Here is a 24,680-nt window from a genome sequence, read left to right as displayed (position 1 = left end):
TTTAGGGTGGCCGGACTGTGGCCATTGGAAGTAGAAAAGTTCCAGGTATTAGTGGGAAAAAACATCTTTGGTGTAGTTGGGAGGAATTGTGCCTGATTATTGGCGTCATTGGCCCCAATTGTTGGTGTCATTGGGAGGAATTCTGCCCCTTCATTGGTGTCAGTGGGGGTAATTATACTCCATTGTTAGTATCAGTGGATCAAAAAGTGCCCCGAGGGCCAGATAAAATGAAGCAAAGGGCTGTATCTGGTCACCAGGCCGCAGTTTGGAGACCACTGGTCTACGCCTTGGCATTTTGATGCTCTTGATTAGTTTGTGCACATCATAGCATGTATGTCAGGATACAAGAAAACAACAACAAAGAATACCATTGTACAAAATTAATTACATTTATATAAAAATGTCCACAATAGCTGGGTAAACAAGTAAATTAGAAATAAAATAGTATTCTGAGCAAAATATAGCTTCTGGATTGTTGTGGAATGATCTCCATTTGTGTACTTCAAACTTCTATCATCGGCCGTTGATTACCAAAATGAATTGTTTGTACTCCTGCATATCGAAGAAGAGAACTAATGGGAACATGGTTGTATCTGTTCATGTCACGGTGCAGGAAATGAACCCTGTTACCTGCAACAAAACACGAATACCTGTGAACAAAAATATCATTTTAAACATTCGGACCAGAGAGGAGTTGTTCTCTTCATCCAGAGCCCGATCAAACTAGCTGTTTGCAGTGTGCAGTGAACCGGCTCCAAGGCTGCTGGAGTGCTAGGATTTCCTCTGCCTTTCCTGGCACCATGCATTTCTAGTTAATAATGTACTGTGAAAAGTGGTCTGCTGGTTTGCATCCATGTGTAAATTTCAACTGAATGGTACAGTGGACCTTTAAGGTGGGTACTCTCAGGCAGTAGGTGGTAAGCCAAGCAGCCTGCTTCCTTCACAACTAAGTTGCAAATAAATAAAATGTTACAACATTAACCCCTCATTCACATTGGATCGATTTGTCATGCGATTTGAGAGGTCAAGTGGCACCGTTCCAATTGGTGCAACACCAACCTTGCGGCGCCGCACCGATTTGCAAAAGTAGTTCCTGCAGTTCAGGTGCGACTTCAATAGCCATCTAATAATAACAAAAATAACCGCGCTATTACACAAAATAAAAAACGAAATAAAGAGCTGCAGCTAGAAGTGAGGAACACCAAAATTGCATAAATAATAATAAAGCTGCGCTGCTAGAGATGTATGTTGATGAAACATATAAAGTGATACTAGTAAAAATATATTGGTGTCAAATGAAACAAAACAACCAATAATGTGCTCACAACATTGAATACATGCAAATAATATAGGCAAACAAAGAAAAAAGAAAGTCCCAAAAACTATGAGAAAAGTGAATAATCTGATGTGAAGAGAAGGAAAATGAAGTCCTCCACCACAGCCAAGTGCGATCTTCCTCCGCAGGGACTGAAACCTGGTGAAGGAACTGGGTGAGTAAGGACAGTGTTAGATACTGGAATAGGTGAGTGTCAGACGCTTCAGTTTTTGTAGCTGCTGACTTTTAATTTTTCACAAAATGCTGACCTACAGGTAGAGGATCCTAAACCACCTATCCACAAAGTGTTGGGTTTCTTGTTTCCTCACCCTCAATCCTTTGAGTGCCCAGACTAGGTTGACTGGTGGCTGCGTTTTGCGGCCGGCGTTTAAAACGTTCCTATCGTGAATACGATTCTTCAGGAGAGGAAGGTTGAAGATGGTTGAACTTCCCCTAACCAAAGCAGCTTCCAAACTCTGGTAAAAGCCTATATGTACATGGGCACATAGGCTTTTATGGAGTTGAGTTCAGGAGCTTTGGCAAAAAAATGCCAAAACTGCCTAAACTCAAGTTTAGAAGCTGAATTGTACATGTGTCCTTAAAGTATATGTAAACCCTCACCTTGTAAAACATCTCATTCTGTTTAAAATAAATATGTACGCTAAACATTATTTTTATAAGTAATCACATAACTTCTGTTCTAAGCTGTATAAGGAGCTCAGAGAGCTGGGGAAGGAGAAACAGCAACACACTGGTCATGCCAGTAAATGACTATGCAGGGGGTGAGGGCATGTCAGCACAACTCTGATCATTGGAGGAGAGCAGCCTGAGTTCCCAGCACAGCTAGAGAACTGACCACACTGTGCTGTCATGCCTAGTTTGGACAATTTTTAATAGGAATGTAGAGGGACTGGCAGGAACACCAGGGATTTCACACAAAGAAAATTATACAAAGAGAACAGGATACTTTTTCATACAAGTACATGGTACAGCAGGCACATATCAGGAATATTATATGTTGGGCTTACCTATGCTTTATCCATTTGTTTTACCACACTACACGCCAAGAATCCTGCCCTAAAGCTAGCTATACACTGTTAGTTTTCTTTCATATAGCCAGCAGGCTAATTAAAAAAAAAAAAAAAAATAGCAGATTCCCCCATCCAAGCAAACGAGGTTGATGGAGGAATTGCCCCCCGCTTAGGCACTGTATTCTGACAGCAACCCACACCTTCCACCTCGATGCAGCACTCTTCAATGTGCAGGCCCCATCCAGCAAACACAACGTATGTGCATACTGGTCTGCCACGGCCTTATACATTCCTATGGGTAGCCTGTACTCATTGCAGTGAGATCTGGGAAGGCTCCTTGAGATAACACGGGAAATGTGCACAAGACACTAATGGTATTTGATAACAGAAGTTTGGAACCAGAGTCAGTACATTGCAAAACAACAAGTGGGATACAAATGATAAAAACATGAACATAACATTTTACATTTGTAAAGGAACTTTATATTGTTTTTTTTTTCTTTACTTACCTGGACCTGCTATTAATGCTCCACCCTGCTGTGCTGGGTCACCTTGAAAATCAAATGCAGGACTTGTAATCGCTCTCCATAAACTTTTAATACTCCCAGTGATGACGTTTGATTTGATATGGGGACTCCCAGCTAGAGTATTATATAACCATGTTAAAGGATTTCCAAGCAGAAAAATTCTGCACATCTTTTAGCTTATCAAGATACATGCAAAAAACAAATAGAACCAAAATCCCATGCTATTTTTAAAATTATGACACTGGTATATCAGCTTTGCTCATTTTTTTCTTAATTGAGTAAAAACAGCTATTACCGTTGTCAGATGTTTTTTTTTTTTTTTGCTCTCCATACCTTGTTTTTCCTTGTCCTAGCTGCAACATTGTTATGACAGCAGGAAGTAAAGGGAAATCTCCAGCAGGGACACACATAGCTACAAAAAGTCAATAGAGAGTCTACTACCTCTACACTACCAATAAAAGTCTTTCATTGCCTTTGTGGCCAGATAAAAGAGATTTGAGTGACGAAACCTCTAAAAAAAAAGAAAAAGGAAAAAAAAAGGGCAATAGATGGTAAAAAAAAACAGCCAAACGAAAAGGGGTTCCTAGCATCCCCTACTCTTTCCAAAACTAAACAGAATGTTTTGGGTAGAGATTCACATACCTGCAGCAGCATTCAGTATCCTCTGTAATGTACCAGTTCATAAAATTTTGCAAAATATAAATACGGTGCATCCGGAAAGTATTCACAGCGCTTCACTTTTTCCACATTTTGTTATGTTACAGCCTTATTCCAAAATGGATTAAATTCATTATTTTCCTCACAATTCTACAAACAATACCCGATAATGACAACGTGAAAGATGTTTGTTTGAAATCTTTGCAAATTTATTAAAAATGAAAAATGAAAAAAAAAAAATAATCACATGTACATAAGCATTCACAGCCTTTACCATGACACTCAAAATTGAGCTTCCTGTTTCCACTGATCAGCCTTGAGATGTTTCTACAACTTGATTGGTGTCCCCCTGTGGTAAATTCAGGTGATTGGACACGATTTGGAAAGGCACACGCCTGTCTATATAAGGTCCCACAGTTAATAGTGCATGTCAGAGCACAAACCAAGCCATGAAGTCCAAGGAATTGTCTGTAGACATCCAAGACAGTATTGTATTGAGGTACAGATCTGGGAAAGGGTACAGAAAAATTTCTGCAGCATTGAAGGTCCCAATGAGCACAGTGGCCTCCATCATCTGTAAATAGAATAAGTTTGGAACCAACAGGACTCTTCCTTGAGCAGGGCCCCTGGCCAAAATGAGCGATTGGGGGATCCAGCGTTTCTCTGTATAGAGAGGAGAATCTTGCAGAAGGATAACCATCTCTGCAGCACTCCACCAATCAGGCCTGTATGGTAGAGTGGCCAAACGGAAGACACTTCTCAGTAAAAGGCAGCAGACAGCCCACCTGGAGTTTGACAAAAAGTACCTGAAGGACTCTCAGACCATGAGAAAGGAAATTCTCTGGTCTGATGAAACAAAGATTGAACTCTTTGGCCTGAATGGCAAGCATCATGTCTGGAGGAAACCAGGCACTGCTCATCACCTGGCCAATACCATCCCTACAGTGAAGCATGGCGGTGGCAACATCCTGCTGTTGGGATGTTTTTCAGCAGCAGGAACTGAGAGACTAGTCAGGATTGAGGGAAAGATGAATAACCCTAAGCACACAGCCAAGATAACAAAGGAGTGGCTACAGGACAACTCCATGAATGTCCTTGAGTGGCCCAACCAGAGCCCAGACTTGAACCGATTGACATCTCTGGAGTGATCTGAAAATGGCTGTGCACGATGCTCCCCATCCAACCTGATGGAGCTTGAGAGGTCCTGCAAAGAAGAAGAATGAGATAAACTGCCCAAAAATAGGTGAGCCAAGCTTGTAGCATCATATTCAAAAAGACTTGAGGCTATAATTGGTGTCAAAGGTGCTTCAACAAAGTACTGAGCAAAGGTTGTGAATACTTATGTACATGGGATTTTTTTTCGCTTTTATATTTTCCTTAACCAAAACCATATAATACGAGGACAAATAAGAATATTGTATAATGTTTGGCCAGCATACAGTGAGTATCACATTCACATTCTGGAAGAATAAAGTATAACTAAAGGCAAACCATTTTTTCTATCTGTGTCCCATCAGGATGATTTCCTATAACTTCCTGCCCCATTGCCAAAACAGGAAGTGAGAGGAAAACCCTGCAAACTAGAGGAATTCCTTGGGGACCCCCAGGTCACAAGAACTAGTGTCCACTTTGGAAGATTTCCACTCTATTACTTTTCTGAGGACAGCTCAAAATGTGGGATTTTCTTTTACTTTTACGTTCAATGATAACAGTGAACAAATAGAGAGGATGACTCTCCCTAACAGGGACACAGATCGCGATAAAAACTGACAGGTGTTCTAATCCCTTTACACTCTGTCCAAAAAGTTTTGCCTTTAGTCATAGTTCATTAGCGCCCCACCCGCGGAAAAATGCAGTGTGTTTTCCGCTGTATGAAACTGCGGGGTGCAAAAGCATCATGTGATTTTAAAAAGGTGCAGTGACCCTTTCTCTGCTTTTTCCGCAGGTACAGCAGCTCATTAAAATTATTGGGCAGCTGTGTCTGCACAAACATGACATGCATAAGTGTGAACCTAGCCTTAAGTAAAAACTGTCACTTAATGCAAACTGTCACTGTCACTCTATGTAAACTGCTGCATACCAAAGTGAAACTACTGTTTCAATTGCATTCAGATTACATAAGCATCACTCACCTGTTAATTGGATGCTTTACGTTAAGCCCCCGTTCACATTGGCGTGATTTGACATGCAATTTGGTATGAAATCGCATCCTATTTCTGGCAACTGCACTGTCACAATCGGTGCGGGGCCGACTTAACGGAGCCGCACTGATTTCTAAAAATAGTTCCTGCACTACTTTTGGTGACTTCGGGGGCAATTTCAATAGACATGTGTGCATGAACCCGCACAGATGTCTTTCAAATCGCCCCTGAACTTTCGCTAAAATGCGGGTTTGAAATCGTGCGAGTTCAGCTGAACTCGCACTATTAGGCCCCTTTCACGAGCGGTTAGGAGACTGGAGCCCAGCTGAGAGATTACCGGGAGGGAGAGGGTTCAGGTGCATGGTGAGGGTAGGTGGGAGTGCTGGAATCAAGAAAAGCAGCAATGATCCCAACGCCCAAGCCATTGATGTATGCCTTGCCTGACTGAACCTTAAGGCCCGTACACACGATAAGAAAATCTGAAGGGAAATTTCGTCCGACGACCGATCTGCCGATTTTCGGATTGTTAGTATGGTGCTTTGGACAGCCGACTCCGACTTTTCGGCCGACAAAATCATGATGTGCAGGCTATATAATTTTTGTCGTCTGTCAAAACATCGTCCAATTTTCGTCTCATTAGTACAGTTTGATGGAAAAAAATCTTAAGAGCAAGACTAGGCATGCTCAGAGATGAAAGAACACATACAGAACAATCCAACACATGACATCACTTCTGAAGTAGAATTCTGTCGTGCGGCAAAATTCGTATAAAAATAACCTCTTCACTTTCCACATCAGACTAGCATGCCACAAAAAACGAACGACAGATTGTTCGATAATCTGATCGTGTGTACGGGGCTTTATTGTCCAAGCGATTGACATGAGATTTATTTGATTGCTGTTTAACCTGGGCCATCTGGTAAAAGGCTGCATGTTTTTTGCTTTCCTGGCGGTGGACACACCGGTGTTGGACATTCACAGCATTTATTTCATCTCACTGGGGGATTATTTGGAATCTATACTCTCTGAGCACTGCTATTTATTTGACTGGTTAGATTTCAGCTTTTAGCTGCAGAAAGGGGAACTCATTTGCCGCAGCTATCCCTATGGCCTCGATCACACACTGCGTTTAGCAACGTTTTCATAAGATACGGTTTTGTGCATTTAGGAAAAATAAAGTTGACAGCGTCCAGGAGCGATGTACCGCAGCTATCTGTATTTAAGCGCAGGTAATCACAGTTGCTATACAAAAGGCAAGAATTTACTACTGCAGCTACATGCAGCTGCATGTAAACGCACATAATCGCAATGTACAAATGTGAATAATCTTTGTTCCAGGAGTGTTGGAACTTCAAAATAACAAAAAATGCTTTTACCAAGGGCACAACAACCGCCCGTGCGAAAGGGGCCTTACAAGCCCACTATCAATGTGAACAAGGGCTAAACCTATGTAGTTAAAGAAAAATATGCCCAAAACGTTTTATTTTGATATGTTTGGATAGACTTTTTTTTTAAAGTTTAAAACTTATGTAAGGTTTTATTGCTGTTTGCATCCCCATTAGGAAAATTTCCCCTTACTCCATGTTCAATGCCCTGGTTTCACATGGGGCAGCATGTGAGATGAAAAAATAAATAAAAATATGCTATTTTTAATGGGCAAGAGTTAGAACCTCTGTACTTTTTGCGATATGACTGCATAGGGAAGTTTTTTTCTGTATTCTGTTCCAGCGACCACCAGGGAGTGGAAACAATTTAAAATATTTCAATAAAGACACAGATGGCAATACAAATGTAAAAGCAGTTCCAATCCTTCCCAATCTGTCCAAAACCTGGAGTTTATGAGAGATCCCATAATCCATACCATTTTTGCTTCTTTATATCTTCCAACTGCTGCAATCTGGCAGTATGAGGGAAACCCAATAACATTTTAAAGAGAACTAATGTGTATACCTACTAAGCACTTGAAAGTGTGCAACATTAGACAAGAAAACTAGTGCTAAAATGAAAAATACCACAATATCACTAACTTACAGAAAATACCAGTACCTGATGAAGTTGATGTTTCTCCTCTTTTCATCCCAAGCTTGCTATATATTTCTCTGTCATTATCAACATATATTTCATGACTATATCCTGTTATGGAGCAAAAATTCTGAAAAAGACAGGTGCATTGTAGGAGTTTATTAACCAATCACCCTATATTAAATCTATTTTTATTATTGTTTTGTTCATTTTTTTATTCATTTTTTTTTATTACAAAAAAAAAAAGATTTCCAAATCAGGGTACCAAAAAAAAATATATATACATACTAAAAAAAAATATATAAATATATATATATATATATTTATTAATAGATGGTTCATGTCTCTATCCAAACAATGTAGTTCTGCTACTTTGAATAATCAGGCTCAAAACATCAAACAGGGTATAATAAAGATAAAGAGAAACAAAAAAGAAAAAAAAGGGAAGGAAGGGGGGCATGGATTTTCCTATACCCAGAAATTGCCTACAAGATAACAGTAAAATCCCTGTAGTGGGCAACTATATAAAAAGAAAGAACATCTAGTCCATGGGTCATTAATGCCTTGTTTCCACTGAGCAGAACGGTTCGGGTCGGTACAGTTTGGAAGGGTTAGAATGGTCCGGCCTATTCAGGTGAGCGTTTCCACTGCAAGTCGGGCCACCAGGGATCATGCAGGGTTCACACCAAACGTGGTGTTTGTTTTGTGCTTTTGTTTCACGTGAGCATTGATGTTTTCCTGTCCACCAATCAGTGGAATTCATCGTGTTACGCCAGTAGCTCCGCCCTAACCGTACCGTACCATTTCCTATGGCCCTACATCTGAAGGAGGACCAGGAATGGTGTGGTTTGGTTCGGTTGTATGGGCCACTTTCATAATGGAAACACCCAAAATAGCATACCGTACCGAACTGACCCAAACCGATCCGCTCAGTGGAAACAAGGCATAAGTCATTTGCTCAAGGGACTGAAAGCTTGTAAAGTCTATAGATGTCTTAAATTCCCTCCAGTGATCCCAAATATTTGAATTAAGAGTACCGTATGTTAACTATAACTTGATCATAGCATGATCTATCTGATTAAACTATGAACTAATGGACAGAGCTGATAATGATTTCCAATGTAAAGATACATTGTTCTTTGCAGAGTTTAATACATGAGGGATTAAGCTATTCCTATAGACTTTTTATGAATAGATGGCACCATAGAACAAAAAGACTCTAGGGTATAAGGGTGCAGCCCAACCTAAAAGCTTAGATAATATACCCTCCACTCTAGACCAGTATGTTTGATTAAGGTGGAAAAACCATCACATATATGGTCCCTTCTGTATCACATCCTTTCCAAGACTTTGACAAATAAACTGGTTGCCAAGTGTAATGGGGATAGGTACCACTGTGCAGACAATTTTAAGTTTAGCTTCTCACATTTTTTACTTCTAGCATGGTATGGCTATAAAATCTTAATTGTTTTCATTAGGTAGAATAGTACCCAGATCCTTTTCCCATTTGTCCAAATAACCAGAAAATGTAGGAATCTCTAATTTCAGGATAGCCGGACATGTATGAGAAAGAGCATGATCAGGACCAGGGCCGGCCCAACCATGGGTCCCACTGGGTCCATGACATCAGACATCAGCGCACTCCATCTCACGCAGGGCAGGCTGGATCTTCTAGGGCGGTGGGCGCAGCAGACACAGGAGTTATAGGAGGACTGAGGACAGACAGCGGGTATTTGGTTGACTGGTCCGGTGGTGAGTTATGGAAGAAGATAACAGTATATATAGTATTTTCAAAATGTTATATTTATATAAAATAATAAATGTGGGGGCCTTTTGGTGGGCGTGATTTTTTTGGGGGGGAGAAGAATTTCATTCTTGGACCCAGGCAGCATAATGCCTTGGGCCAGCCCTGATCAGGGCAGTCAAGAGCCAATAAAAGAGCCTCTACCAGGTTTAGGTCAGTTTTATCTCTAATAGGTTGAAAAAGGCAGTATATAAAATGTATTACCTGACCGTCTCTCCATATTAAAAGAAAATGCAAGACAAGTGTGGCAATCATTTTTAAGTACATCTGTTTTGAAATTTACAAGGCACCAATCCCACCAACCCTATCATCCTCTGCAACAGATCTACAAAGATGGCAATTGCTAGAGTGTAATTGAAAACGTTTTGTGAATAGTCTTTTACAACATATCAGAAAGAAAAAGGATCAAAATGGGAGAAAAGGGTCCTCTATGTTAAGCACAAGACCTATTTGCTTAATTTCAACATTCCAGTTAATATCTACCTGGAAAATGCACAGATGGACACCAAGAAGATCACTTTAATTAGTTAAATTTTTACCTAAAACAATATTCTATTTTTCTTTTTTAAAATGGAGATATGCATATTGCTGCACCTATCCAGTGGTTAGCACAAAACACCTCTGACCAGAACAACTTTGCTAATAGGAAAAGAGAAATGGACAGAGGGCGCACCAGCCTAGCGCATTCGGGAACACCCAGTCGGGAACACCCCGAAACGCGCAAGCGTTTTTTTGGAGGTCTACATCCTTCCACGGCCTGCGGCAGCTGAGGATGCCCAGTGGAGACCCCTGGTGGTCCCTCATTGCTTATTGCCCGTGTTTCATAATCATTTTGTGAGTATAATGTGTATACATGTCTATTACAATAAATTGTTTTAAAGATAATGCGCTAGGCTGGTGCGCCCTCTGTCCATTTCTCTTTTCCAGTATCTTCTTTGGGTTACCACGACCCATTGAGAGTGGCAGCACAGCCTGAATTTACTACAATTTGACCTGAATCGCATTTTCCGGATACCAGCCACAAGGCCACCCCTTAAGCGCAGGAGTCATTTGCTCTTTGTACAACTTTGCTAATAGGCCTAGGTGGCTGCTATGGAGTCTTTGGTTGGGGAAGGGTCCAACAGGCCTAAGTGTGTGTAAGGCAAAGTGGGCTAGTTAACAGCTTGGAAGGCAATCCCATACATCTCTATAGCATAGGCCATTAAGGCGCAGTTCAGGAAAGGAAGATTTTTTTTGAATAATCTTTATTTAGATTTCAAAATGCAAACACACAAAAAAAAGGGACAAACAAGTCAGAAACAATGCATACAATAGACAACATATGGGGGGGGGGGGCCCTCAGTGGCAGCGTAGCCAATGATAACATAAGACCATGAAAATCAGAGAACAGAAAAACCTCATGCATAGTAGCAAGGAAGTATGGGTAAGGGCCGTAGCCCTAACGTGCAACAACTAAACATATCTATCACCATGATACATGCTCTACGCTCCAGGGGTAAGGCAGGTGAAGTCAAAAACCCCGGCCGGAAATAAAGGAGGCAGCCACATGAGGGGGAGAGGGCAAAGGGAAAAGGAGAAGAGGGGGGCAGGGAGGGGGGGGGAAGAGGGGTAGGAGGAAAGTATAGGAAAGAAGGAAGGAAGGATGAGTCCATGGGTCACAAGGCAAAAACATAGTAAACAGGCATGACTATAATGCAACAGCGTCATAATGCATGTCGGGTTGCATCAGGTCTGAGGTAAGGGAGTATCAAGGGTCAGGGGCTGCAGCTAACACAGAAGTAGGGCTACCCGGGCTGGAGGATGTATAGTCAATCCACACTGCCCATTTCATATAGAATTTATCGTACCGGTCCTTTGCATCGGGCCATCCACTCCTCAGCCGCCATGACATTGTTCAGTAACTTTATCCAGGCCGCCCTGTCTGGCACCCTCGCCTGCTTCCAGAAAATCGGGACCAGGCAACGAGCAGCGTTCAGCAGGTGCGTTAAAACACTCTTCCTGTAGCAGCTAAGAGGGATGGATGGCACGTGCAGCAGAAAGTGTCGTGGGTCATCGGGGATGTCCACATCCAAGTTCGCCAGAACCTGCGCCCGGATGTCAGTCCAGAAAGGCCGCAGGAGCGGGCACTCCCACCAAATGTGTAGGAATGTACCCCGGTCCCTGCTGCCTCTCCAACACCGATCCGAAGCACCCGGGAAGATCCGTGCGAGCCGAGAGGGCACCCTGTACCACCTTGTCATTAGTTTATATCCATTTTCCTGCATCTTGGTATCAACCGTACTAGAGTGGGTCAGGTGGTACATGTGGGTTAGCTGCTGCTCGGAAAAGGTACATTGCAGGTCCCTCTCCCATTCCCTTACAAACAAGGGCTTAGACTCCAGGTCTACAGGGCAGAGAAGTTGGTACAGTAGCGCAATGGAGTGGCTGATCGGGTCCTTGGAGATGCAGAGCTTCTCAAACTGGGACATCAGCGTTGGCAAGCGAATCACCCCCATCTTTGGAAGAAGAAGGTGAGTCAGCTGATGGTAACGCCATGAGTCCATCGGGAATCTCCCGTAACGTTCCCTGAGCTCCGTGAGGGGTAATAGCCGCCCCTCTTGTGCGAAACGTCCGCAGCGCGTCTCTCCACTGGCTGCCCATGTTCCAAAGAAGGAAACATCCTCCCCTGGAAGGAACCACGGGTAACCACCGAGCGGCGCCAGCGGAGAGATCACCACCGACAATTGTAGTTTTGCGTTGACTTCTTCCCAAACCTGCAAGGCGTGAGTCGTGGATGGGGACACCCATGTGGAAGGAAAGGAAGATTTAATGCAAGAGCCCTAAAGATTTCTGTTCATCCAATTCAGGTAAGTATACATCTGATGCAGTATGTATATCTCTAGTTATCTATGAATTCATATCAATACACTCAAAATCATATAAAAATATGGTAAGAAATATGTTACCTGTATATGAAGATATGAGGATTGACCAATAACAATAAGTCTGACATCTGCTTTCTAAACAAACAAGAAAGATAGGTTAGAAGTACACAAAAAAGAACATGCAAAGTAAAAATCATGAATGCTTTACGGTACACACTGGCAGAACTACCACCATATAGCATTCCATGCAGTGGCTAGGGGGCCCAGTTGAGACCCTTGAAAAAAGAGGATTCAGGTGCTGAAGGAAGCTCCACTTTGGGTCCTAGGATCCAGGACATTCTGCAGATCAGCAGCGTTTGCATGATTTTGCTGTTCCAGCAGTGGTAACTGCTCCATCAGGCATTGCAGGGTTGCAATCTGAATGAATGCCTCCCAGAATGCAGAGCAGCTACAGATGCTTCGGCAGCACAGGCACCCGCTAGGGCAGTGATGGTGAACCTTGGCACCCCAGATGTTTTTGAACTATGTTTCCCATGATGCTCATGCACTCTGAAGTGTAGTTGAGCATCATGGGAAATGTAGTTCCAAAACATCTGGGGTGCCAAGTTTCGTCATCACTGCGCTAGGGAGTAAAGTGCAGTTCTACCTCTCCAGGTTATTTGACCTGTCACATGAATGGAGAGAGGATGAAGGGGGTGTTTGACTTCTACCTCCTGTGGTGAATAAGCACTCTACAGCAGGTATGAACAAGCTGTGGTGCACAATCTCTGTTTGCACGAACTGCTTCAAGTTCAGCTCCCTCTACTTCCTCTGCTACCACCTACAGTGTTGTGCTTCCCAGCTCCCCTTTTTCTCACAGTGCTCCCTTCCAGCCACAGCAAATCCATCCTCACAAAGACCCTCAGCCCCCCATAGTCTTCTGAAGAACCCATAGCTCCCCGCAGTGCCCCAAGCCTGCCCCTGGGCTTCTATTCATCCATAAAGCGCCACAGCCTTTTACAGAACTCCCAACTCCCCAGTGTCCCCAAGCCGGCACCAGAGCCCCCCTCCACCCACAAAGACCTACAGATTTCCACAGTGCACCTTTTCCTTCTGAAGAGCCCCTCAAAGTAAACCATAATACCAATCAGCTGTGGCCAAATAATTCCCCTGCCTTGCAACTACGTGTAACAATTGTGGTAACATCATTGATCTAAAATGAGCACATGGCTGTATTTGGTCAAAGATGGTGTCCAAACGTGGCCATATCCCAGATAGCAAAGATAACATGCCACAAATTTGTGGCAGTGTTGAATTATAAGTTTGTTAACTTGCTGCACATTTTCACTGGCAAGTTGTACGCTTTCAGAGTACTTGAAGTACAAGTTCCAGTTGACAAATTTCCAATTTGTAGCAAATTTGCTGGGCAAGTCTCTAGCAAGTGCAAAGTTGCAGTGGTAAGTAGGGATGCACCGAAATGAACATTCTGGGCCGAAACAGAAACCGAAAATTCAGGATGCCCTTGGCCAAAAACCGAAAATGACATTTTTCCCCCAAATGATTTTAAAATAGTAGACGAGGTTAATTACCAGTGGTATTTGTATTATGCAGCATGAGGGGGTTAATGTATTGACCAGTGGCAATACATTAACCCCCTCATGCTGCATAATACAAATACCACTGGTAATTAACCTGGCCTCGCCTGGGTTATAGAAGACATTATACTGGTCCTGGCTTATAGAAGACATTATACTGGTCCTGGCTGGGATATAGAAGACATTATACTGGTCCTGGGATATAGAAGACATTATACTGGTCCTGGGATATAGAAGACATTATACTGGTCCTGGTCGGGATATAGAAGACATTATACTGGTCCTGGTTGGGATATAGAAGACATAACACTGGTCCTGGCATATAGAAGACACTATACTGGTCCTGGCTGTGATATATAGAAAACATTATACTGGTACTGGCTGGGATATAGAAGACATTATACTGGTACTGGCTGGGATATAGAAGACATTATACTGGTACTGGCTGGGATATAGAAGACATTATACTGGTACTGGCTGGGATATAGAAGACATTATACTGGTACTGGCTGGGATATAGAAGACATTATACTGGTACTGGCTGGGATATAGAAGACATTATACTGGTTCTGGGATATAGAAGACATTATACTGGTACTGGGATATAGAAGACATTATACTGGTACTGGGATATAGAAGACATTATACTGGGTCTAGAGGGCACTGTACTGGTATTGTGTTCTAGAGGAGAATGCCATAACTCCAGTACAATAGAGAGACAGAGACAATATAGGAGTTGGCTGTCCTGGTCTTCTCCTAGTCCTATGATAGGAGCTGTCAGTCCCTGCACAGTTCAGCCTGCACCTGCCTATCAGTGAAGTGTATAGAGCCGTTCTAATTCTATGACACCGGGGAGCTGTAATCTCGCAGTAGGGTAGAGTCTCTTGTGTATACACAGCTCTGGTGATAAAACATGGGGGCGCAGTAACTCGGTTTACTAAAGTGACATCAGATCCCGCACACCACTTACCCAGCACTTCCCCACTCTGCCAGAACTCAGGACGGAAAAAGGTGGGTACTGCACGGCATGATGTCACATTAATTCCGCAAGGAAGGGGGCACAGCACAGGTGAAGAGTGAATGAAGTAACACACCGGGCGGGAGAACGGCCTCTAATAGCTGTAACGAAGTGAGCCCTTCACTTCCCTGTCAGCGGAGATACCCGCCTGACAGGGTATCAATTTCCTGTGGGTTTGGGCTAAACCTTAGCTCATCACTGCTCCTGGCCACTGACACAGGGCTTTTATTCCTCCTACTGACCACAGACAGTGGAGCATTTTTCCATCTACTACTGACCATTACCTTTTTGTCTGACCTCTTGGTTTAAGAATATGAACTATGACCATTGGGTTCTGCACCATTAATCCACACTGTTAGGGAGTCCATGAAAAAGTTTGCTACCGTATGGAGCCTTGCCATTTCTGTTGTTACCTCTGGAAGTACAGCAACCTATTGCCACAATCAGATTCCATCGGTCTCTTTAAAACAGAAACATGATGTCTGATTCTTTGTCATAAGTTGCTGCATTTTGCCTCATTAATTGATGCCACAAGCCCACAACTCATATTAAACAGCTATTGCACGTTACTGTGCATTCACTCTCATCAGCCCGGAAGCAATGTGTTTACTTCAAACACTCAGTCAGGCTGAAGATTTTTCTTCAAATTGTATTTACTTTTAATTAACTAGCTGAATCTTTGAAGTGAAAACAGAGGGTGGTATATAACATGGTTACTTTAGTAAACAATCATTGCTTGGTTCCAATTTGTGCAGTGTGTTTTAGGGCTCATTCATTGACATTTCAAACACTGCTGTAAGATGGGCACAGCATATCGTTTTGTATGCATCTAAACACAGCACTATAGGAATCAATATGGCCATACACAACTGCGTCTACAAATGAAATTGTGTGCCGTGTTCACAGGTATACAAAAATAGTAGGATGCAGTTGCATCCAGGGCTATACATACAGTATCTAGAGATTTAACGTGTGTAAATGTGTATATAAGTTCATGCGTAAAGTACATAGAAGAATTGTAAGTGTCTATACGCGAGTATCTTAAGGTATGGTGACCAGATTTTTTAAATTAAATACTGTGGACATATATGAATATATATATTTTTTTTATGGGCAAATGGCACAGGACTGTATAATACACAGAGCGCTGGGCACAGGGCTGCATAATACACAGAGCACTGGGCACAGGACTGCATAATACACAGAGCACTGGGCACAGGACTGTATAATACACAGAGCGCTGGGCACAGGGCTGCATAATACACAGAGCACTGGGCACAGGACTGCATAATACACAGAGCACTGGGCACAGGGCTGCATAATACACAGAGCACTGGGCACAGGACTGCATAATACACAGAGCGCTGGGTACAGGACTGCATAATACACAGAGCGCTGGGTACAGGACTGCATAATACACAGAGCGCTGGGTACAGGACTGCATAATACACAGAGCACTGGGCACAGGACTACATAATACACATAGCACTGGTTACAGGACTGCATAATACACAGAGTGCTGGGTAAAGGACTGCATAATACACGGAGCCCTGGGCACAGGACTGCATAATACACAGAGCAATGGGAACAGGACTACAAAATACACAAAGCGCTGGGCACATGACTACAAAATGCACAAAGCGCTGGGCACAGGACTGCATAATACACAGAGCACTGGGCACAGGACTACATAATACACAGAGCACTGGGCACAGGACTGCATTATACACAGAGCGTTGGGTACAGGACTGCATAATACATGGAGCGCTGGGTACAGGACTACATAATACACAGAGCACTGGGCACAGGACTACAAAATACACAAAGCGCTGAGCACAGGACCGCATAATACACAGAGCGCTGGGCACAGGACTACATAATACACAGAGCGCTGGGCACAGGACTACAAAATACACAAAGCACTGGGCACAGGACTGCATAATACACAGAGTGCTGGGCACCAGACTACATAACACACAGATCTGGGCACAGGACTACATAATATACAGGATGGTCTTAGGCAAAGAGTACAGTGTTCAGAGGTATGCTATGCACAGAGGATACTTCTGCCCCCACATCCATAGCTCACCTCTGCACCCTTCACTCACATATTGTCTCTGCAGCCACCTCTTAGCCCTTCCCCCACAACAGTTAAACTCTCCATCTCTCCATGCAGCTGCCTCAGCTCTGACCCCTGCTCCCCCACTGCCCTCACCTGTGTATAAAACAGACTCCCCCCTCATCTACTCATCTCCTATTCTCAGCCATCCACACAATTTTTGGCTCTGCCTCTCCTCCACTGAACAGCAGCAGGAGTGGCAGTGAGATCGTCCAGCAGGGGCGTCAGCATCCGAGCCACCAGCCAGCCAGCATGGGATGCCCTGTCTACAAAAATCTGGCCCTGAACCTGGGGACAATACTGGGGACAGACTTGGACTGGGGGCAGTGCCCCCAATCCAGAGACTGTCCCCCCGAAATCGGGGACGTCTGGTCACCCTATCTTAAGGTGCATAGTTTATGCAGGATCTTCTGCAAGCTCTGCCAGCAAGAACATATATTTCATGCAGAAAATACACATATGCCTATGTGGGTGAAGCCTTATGCCTGGTACACAGGATGAGATTATCGGAGGAATGTCCATTTTTTTTTTTTTTGCATGCTAGTCTCATATCGAAAATAAGGCGTTTACTAAAGTTATGAAAATTCTCGTACGATAGAATACAAATTCTTCAGGAGTGAAACAATGTGTTGTTTTGTATTTTCGAATGACAACTGCACTGATTAATGAAAATCGTACAGTTTGGTATCATACAAGAAAAATTTTCGTGCTTGTCCCATTGGATAATTTTTCATGAATTGTCGTGATTGGCTCTTAAAAGCTGTTTACTAAGGATAAAATTATCGTACGATCGGTTTGAAAGAGGTTTTTTTTTTTTTTGTATGATTTTCTAATCATGTGTAGGGGCCATTATGACGGTCATACAAGGAAATAAATTATTTCCTGCAACTTATAGTAAAATTAGCTCTATTCCCCCATCAACACATCATTCAGGTTCGATTCGAACCATGTATGGCCGGCGGCGACCTAGGGTGTGTTCCTATTGACTATATATAATCTTCGTTTTGATGACAGTACATTAAAGTTGCATCAAGCAGGATTTTTTTCGAATGCACCTAAAACGCACAGGTGTATGTAGGGTCTAAAGGGTCAGTCTATAAATGCATATCACAGCCACAGGCAGTAGGTGTGGGCTGAACTACCCATATTGATCATTTTATCTGTTAGGGACTCAAGCTGTGAGATCTCTTTTCCAGAGATTGTAGCCATTGCCTCTTGTCATTGCATATAAATTCTCCTATTAGTCTCACTCCTACTGCTGCATTCTCTGCAATGCATGCTAATTGCAAAATCCATTGAGGACATTATCACTTCCTTTCCATGGCCAGTGGAAGGAACTTGGGAATGAATAGCAGAGATCTCATCATTAAATTCTCAGAGTGGTACAGGAAGCTTGATTGAATTCACCCACTAACCTTTACTTGCAATCCATATGTATATGAATGGCCTGGGTGGCCAAAAAAAAATCTACAAACATAGGGCCTGGGGTTTGTTTTGCTGGGCAGTGAGAGAATGGTGGGATGCGCTGTTTTTTTTCTTTTATTTAAGAGTGTACAAATTTAAAGTGATTGTAAAGCCAATTTGTTTATTAAAATAAAAAAAGTGCGTACTTCTTTGTTTTGCGCTATGATATTGCACAGAAGGGCCCCATACCTCCGGTTCTGGCTCAGCCACACCCCCCACTCTTTCCTCATAGGCTTTTACTGATAGCAGCAGAAGCCAATAGCTCCCCCTGCTCTCAGAGCCTCCTGTAAGACTAGAAAGAGGGGAGAGAAGAAAGAAAAGATGCAGCCGGGCACAGCGCTAGATCATGAGAGGAGACACGTAAGTGTTTAACCACTTGAGCTCTGGAAGATTTTACTCCCTTCACGAGCAAGCCATTTTTTTGCTATTTAGCACTGTGCTACTTTAACTAGCAATTGCACGTTCATGCAAGACTGTACGCAAAATAAAATGTATATAATTTTTTCACACAAATAGAGCTTAATTTTGGTGGCATTTTATTTTTTTATTATATAAACGAAAAAAGACATTTTGAAAAAACTACAATATTTTTTACTTTCTGCTATAAAAACGTATCAAATAAAAAAAATCAAATTTCTTCATAAATTTAAGGAAAAATGTATTTTGCTACATGTTTTTGCTAAAAAAAAAGGAAGTGTATATTGAATGGTTTGCATGAAAGTTATAGCGTCTACAAACTATGGTGTAGATGTTATAATTTTTATTTATTTATTTCTAAACTAGTAGAGGCAGCGGTCAGCGACTTATAGTGGGATTGTAATAGTGCGGCGGAGAATCTGGCACTAGCTAATACTTTGTGGGAACTGACTAACTTCCATTGACATCTCAAGTTAAGTGGGGTACACACTAGTAGAAAATCTGCCGAAAATTCCTGTCCAAGGTAAAATCGTACGATTTTCGGCTAGTGTGTACACAACTTTCAGCAGCCGATGCCGACATTTTCAACGAAAGAAAACGGAGGGACAAACACCAAAATTTTTATCGTCCGTCCCCAGACGACCAATGTGTATGCAGTACGTCCGTGAAAAATTGGATACGAAAGACCGCGCATGATCTGAAGTTGCTGACAACCTGGAAGTCTAGGAACAAATGTCCCAAAAAAAAAAAAATAAAAAATCGGACCAGAAATTTCGTGAACATTATGCACTGTCAACTAAAAACGGTTATGAACGCTGAGCATGAGAGAGAAAAATCAGAGAATATTTCGTCTGATTTCCGTCAAGTGTGTACGGGCCTTTACACTAAAACAGTGTACTAATGACACTGGCTGGGAAGTGGTTAACATCTAGGGCAATCAAGGTGTTAATTGTGTGCCTAGCAATGTGTAATGTGTGCTGATGTAGAATTGTACTACAGATATTTGTTTCTTATCTCTGCTTTGCAGGGAATAGAAACAATGCGAGCGTACACTCTGTCAAGAGCCCTGTGTTGATTGGCTGACAGCCGATCACGTGGTAAAGGGCCGTAATTGGCCCTTTATCCCGATCTGTGATCAGCTGAGTCCGAAGGACTCGGCAAACACAGAGCAAGCCACTCGCGTGCCGTAGGGGTGGCAGCGCGAGCATGGGAGGACATCCTCCTGGCATTTTAGGCCCGCGCTGTAGCCGTCTTTCGGCTATAGCAAGGGCGGGAACAGGTTAAACATGTATTGCAATATGTGTGAACTAAAAATCCCTGTTTTTCATTGCATAGTTTGCTAGAAAGAGTGTATAGCAATGTGCAGAGGGTTCATACAGTATTTTTAGTGTTAATGTGGTCATATCTTTAGCACCTGATAGATTATATGCATGTACAAGCTATTGGGATTTAAGCACAGGTATATCTGTAGTAATATAATTAGGGCCCTTTCACACTTCGGCAATTAGGCACCCAATGCGATTTTGCTGCAGTTTGGCCCCTGAGCCTCTGCCTCAACAAATGTGCATAGGGGCAGCCCATTCAAGTGAATGGGCCGCCTTATATGCGAAACATGGAATCATGTGAAAATCGCGCAAACAAAATTGCAAGTGGGAACTTCCCACTCTGCAAAGTGTTAACAGGGTCTTACTGTGAATCCCTTCTTTATCTGTGGATAAGTTGCAGAGCCACATTGAAACACGAGATGCATAACTAGAAAGCATATGCCGCAGCCAGAGGCGTAACTAGAACCTTCAGGGCCCCGGTGCAAGAAACCATGAAGGGCCCCCCGGTCTCCCTTCCCTTCAAGCCTGGGGCTCTTCCCACTGATCATGGGGCCCTTTACTCTCGTTGTGGGACCCTTTCACAAGTTCTGCAGTGGGCTCCCTTCCCGCCATCTTGGGGCCTCCCCACAGTGGCAGAATGCCAGGGCCCAGTCGCAAGTGTGACCTTTGCGATCCTGGAAGTTCACCCACTGGTGTCAGCAGTTTTTATTTTTTTGTATTTTAATTGTATTATTTTTATCATTTTATTAAATTTTTTTTCAATTTCACTGACTATGTCTCTGTCCATTCAGAAAAGGAAGGAGCTGGTAAATTACTAATTTACCAACCTTTTCCTGGTTCTTGTTTGTGACACCTCCCCGCAGCAGCCACCAGGAGAGGGGGGGGGAGCACAGTGGGGGGGGGGGGAACCAGGGGAGCACACAGGGGCCCAGAGACAGCAGAACACAAGTGAACTGGATAGGAGGAGTGGTGGGGGCAGCATACAGAGGAACCAATCTCCTCCATTTTCCTCTTGCAGCTACAGGAGGAAAAAGGAGGACAGTGATTTCTCTACATGCTGCCCCGGCCGCTCCTCCTATCCAGGTGTACAGGGTGCTGCACAGGACCCCTGGAGCATGGGGCCCGTTTGCAATTGCAACCCCTGCAATCCCTGTAGTTACGCCCTTGGCCGCAGCAGTTGTAGTGATCTGTACATTATATGATCACGAAGTCCAAATTGTATTAGTGCCACATATGTGCGGCTGCGGCGATCGCATGTAATATCGGAGCGCACTGCTCCTTCATTACATGCGATCGGCTGTGCGGTGCTAATTCAGCCATACAATTTGTATGGCTAAATTCGCACCGCACCCGCAGCAAAGACGCACAGGACCCTTTTTTTTAGCCGCATCAGGATCGGATCACACAGTGGTTCACACTTGTGCGATCCGATCCTGTGTGAACTGTAAAGATCGCACTGCGATATGCGATCAAACTGGGGGTGTCGTTAAGATTACATTGACACCCCCAGCGTATCGCATATGGCAGTGTGAACTGCCAAGGGTGCGTTTGCGATGCGGGAACAGGCTGCAAATTCGCAGCCTTCCCGCATCGCATAAGTGTGAACCGGCACTTACTATTGTTGTTGTTAGCAGTAAACTTTCAGCTTTACCTGTAGAAAACTTTGGGGAACTTTAGCCAGATCTTCCACGTACTCTTTACAAGTGTAGCACAGGAAATTCTACAAAGACAGTAACAGAAAAGCCCTGTCAGTATCCTAGCAACTGTGTACACAACACACACTGCAAACATAATAGTATAACACAACAGCAAAACGAAATACAAATTCAAAACAAAGCATGAAGCAAACAAAAGCACTTTATTTACGTAACTATAATAACACATAATAACAATAATAGATAATTGTGACAAGACCAATATAGTGTATGCTTTGATAAATAATCAATATCATATTTAAAAGATCTCTAGTGATAGAAATAATCTATAGTGTACAACCTATTCAATCGATAAGCCACACATGGGGAAATGGATTTTAAATAACAGTTAAATAATGAAGGTAACCTAAGATTGTAAGTATCCTATCTGTGTTCCTAACATGTAATCTAATGATCTGAGCAATCAAAATATGATCCTAGTAGTAAACAAAGTATCTCTATAATTTTCCACCCTGGCAAATCAACTCGGTCTGAGTTTAGATTGATTGGAAGAAATGTTATGGCTATGTGCTGATTTTAATATTTTGATCGAAATGCACATTGATTGAATAATAATGTTGAATTGTATATGGCCACCGTTTGACTACATTCACACTAGCCCCCTGCATTTGGTTTGATGGAACACAAGAGAAGGCAGAGATTTTTATTTTCTTGAAATGCACCTAAACGCAGGTAAACGCAGTGCGATTTATACCATTTACAATAGTTATAGTGTTCTATTGTCAGTGTGAATCAGGCCGTAGCTTTTAAGTAACTTTGCTCGGTACAGATTAAACAGGAGGCATTACATTTCTAGCTCACTTACCCTCACAAAGATTATGATTGCTTTCTTCTCCTTGTAAAGGTCTCTGAACTCAAAGCTCTTACCATTCCTGTCCCTCAGCAGACAGTTTGCAGCTAGCTCTAGATCTGGGTGGTAGAGTGAATGGGAGAGATCAGCAATGCTCCACTCCACATTCCTGCCTATTTGCTGGGTGACTGGGGTGCTTTCTGAAGCCATATTCTATTCCCTTCCCAGTCTGGGACAGAGCCAGTCCTTCCTCCTAGACAGTCAGTGGAAGCAATGTGTAACTGACATGTGGGTGGAACTTCCCTGGGAGCAGGCTGTATACAGTACATGTTAACCCTGAAATGCCTGTTCTCTGCCGTCCGCTGACTCCTCGCTTAAGGACTTCAGTGCAAGATCCATTACTAATACAAGTAACGAGTGTCATAAGCAGAACTGATGCTGTAAATAAAGTGTATGTCAACACATTTCTCAATATTTGCTCCCTTTTGGTCTTTTAAATATACCACTGAAAGGGTTTTATTATATCTGTTCAGCTGTTCATCCAGCCAGAAATCTTGTGATTTGATAACTTCCTGTGCTAACTGCCTCTGGATCAGGGCCGGCCCTACCATGGGTCAAACTGTGTTCATTGGACCCAGGTACAACTTTGAGAGGGACAGCAAACTGACGCCCAACATTTTTTTTTCAGCAGTTTTTTGTTTCACCAGTTTGCGGCGCCTTAACGGGTGGCATTTCACTATCTCATACTGCCGCCTGTAGTACAAACGAATGAGTATGAGGAGGCAGAGTGTCTCCTCCTGGGAACGTGTAATCGTGGTGTGCGCAATGTCAGACATCAGCGCACTCCATCTAACATAGGGCAGGCTGGATCTTCTAGGGCAGTGGGCAGGAGGACTGAGGACAAGACAGTGGGTGTTTGGTGGACTGGTCTGGTGGTGAGTTATGGAAGAAGATAACAGTATATATAATATATTCTAAATGTTATATTTATATAAAATAATGGATATGGGGGCCTTTTGGTGGGCGTGATTATTTTGGGGAGGGGGGGGCAGCATTTCATTCTTGGACCCAGGAAGCACAGAGTCTTGGGTCAGCCCTGCGCTGGACTGTAATGGCCCGTACACACGTAAGAAAATTGGAAGTAAAATTTAGTCCGATGAACGATCTGCGATTTTCGGATAGTTAGTATGGTGCTTGCTACAGTCAATTCCAAATTTTCGGGCGACAAAAACTGAATGCGCAGGCTAAAATTTTTTTTATCGTATGTGAACACAAACAACGTCCAATTTCCATTTAATTATTACGGTTTTCGTCCAAAAACAAAATCGTAAGAGCAAGCCTACGCATGCTCAGAAACGAAAGAACCTCTACAAAACAATTCAACACATGACATCACTTCTGAAGTTAAATTCGTAGTCGTAGGAGAATTTTCGTATGTTGAGTAAAGCCCCGTACACACGATCAGATTATCGAACGATCTGTCGTCCGTTTTTTTGTGGCATGCTAATCTGATGTGGAAAGTGAAGAGGTTATTTTCATACGAATTTTCCCGTACGACAGAATTCTACTTCAGAAGTGATGACATGTGTTGGATTGTTTTGTATGTGTTCTTTCGTCTCTGAGCATGCCTAGTCTTGCTCTTTAAGATTTTTTCCGTCTAAATCTGTACTAATGAGATGAAAATCGGACGTTGTTTTGAAGGACGACAAAAATTATATAGCCTGCACATCAGGATTTTGTCAGCCGAAAAGTCGGAGTCGGCTGTCGAAAGCACCATACTAACAATCCGAAAATCGACAGATCGGTCGCCGGACGAATTTTCCCTACAGATTTTCTTATCGTGTGTACGGGCTTTAACCTCTTCACTTTCCATATGAGACTAGCTTGCAACAAAAAA

At 42.9% G+C, this 24,680-nt stretch overlaps 1 protein-coding gene across 1 annotated transcript; it reads right to left on the bottom strand.

The window, feature by feature from the left end:
- Positions 1–419: 419 nt before the first annotated feature.
- Positions 420–23,044, bottom strand: PRXL2C (peroxiredoxin like 2C). The gene is made up of 6 exons (XM_082275919.1): positions 22,799–23,044; positions 21,930–21,998; positions 12,443–12,496; positions 7,718–7,823; positions 2,856–2,987; positions 420–630 (listed from the first exon to the last, which is right to left on the bottom strand). Exons 1-6 carry the CDS (start codon positions 22,991–22,993, stop codon positions 503–505), a joined length of 684 nt encoding a protein of 227 aa, XP_082132045.1. The 5' UTR covers positions 22,994–23,044; the 3' UTR covers positions 420–502.
- Between the last annotated feature and the right edge of the window lie 1,636 nt (positions 23,045–24,680).

Source organism: Pelophylax lessonae, assembly GCF_965119305.1.
Source record: "Pelophylax lessonae genome assembly, chromosome: 1".
Lineage (NCBI taxonomy): Eukaryota > Metazoa > Chordata > Amphibia > Anura > Ranidae > Pelophylax > Pelophylax lessonae.
Note: the sequence above shows the minus strand (reverse complement) of the source record. Positions and strands in the feature narration are given on the sequence as shown.

Coding starts and splice junctions, on each gene's coding strand:
- PRXL2C (XM_082275919.1), bottom strand. CDS start 22,993: ATGGCTTCAGAAAGCACCCCAGTCACCCAGCAAATAGGCAGGAATGTG. Junction 21,999..22,798: donor CAATCATAATCTTTGTGAGG/GTAAGTGAGCTA, acceptor CTGTCTTTGTAG/AATTTCCTGTGCTACACTTG. Junction 7,824..12,442: donor CCTCATATCTTCATATACAG/GTAACATATTTC, acceptor TGTCTTTTTCAG/AATTTTTGCTCCATAACAGG.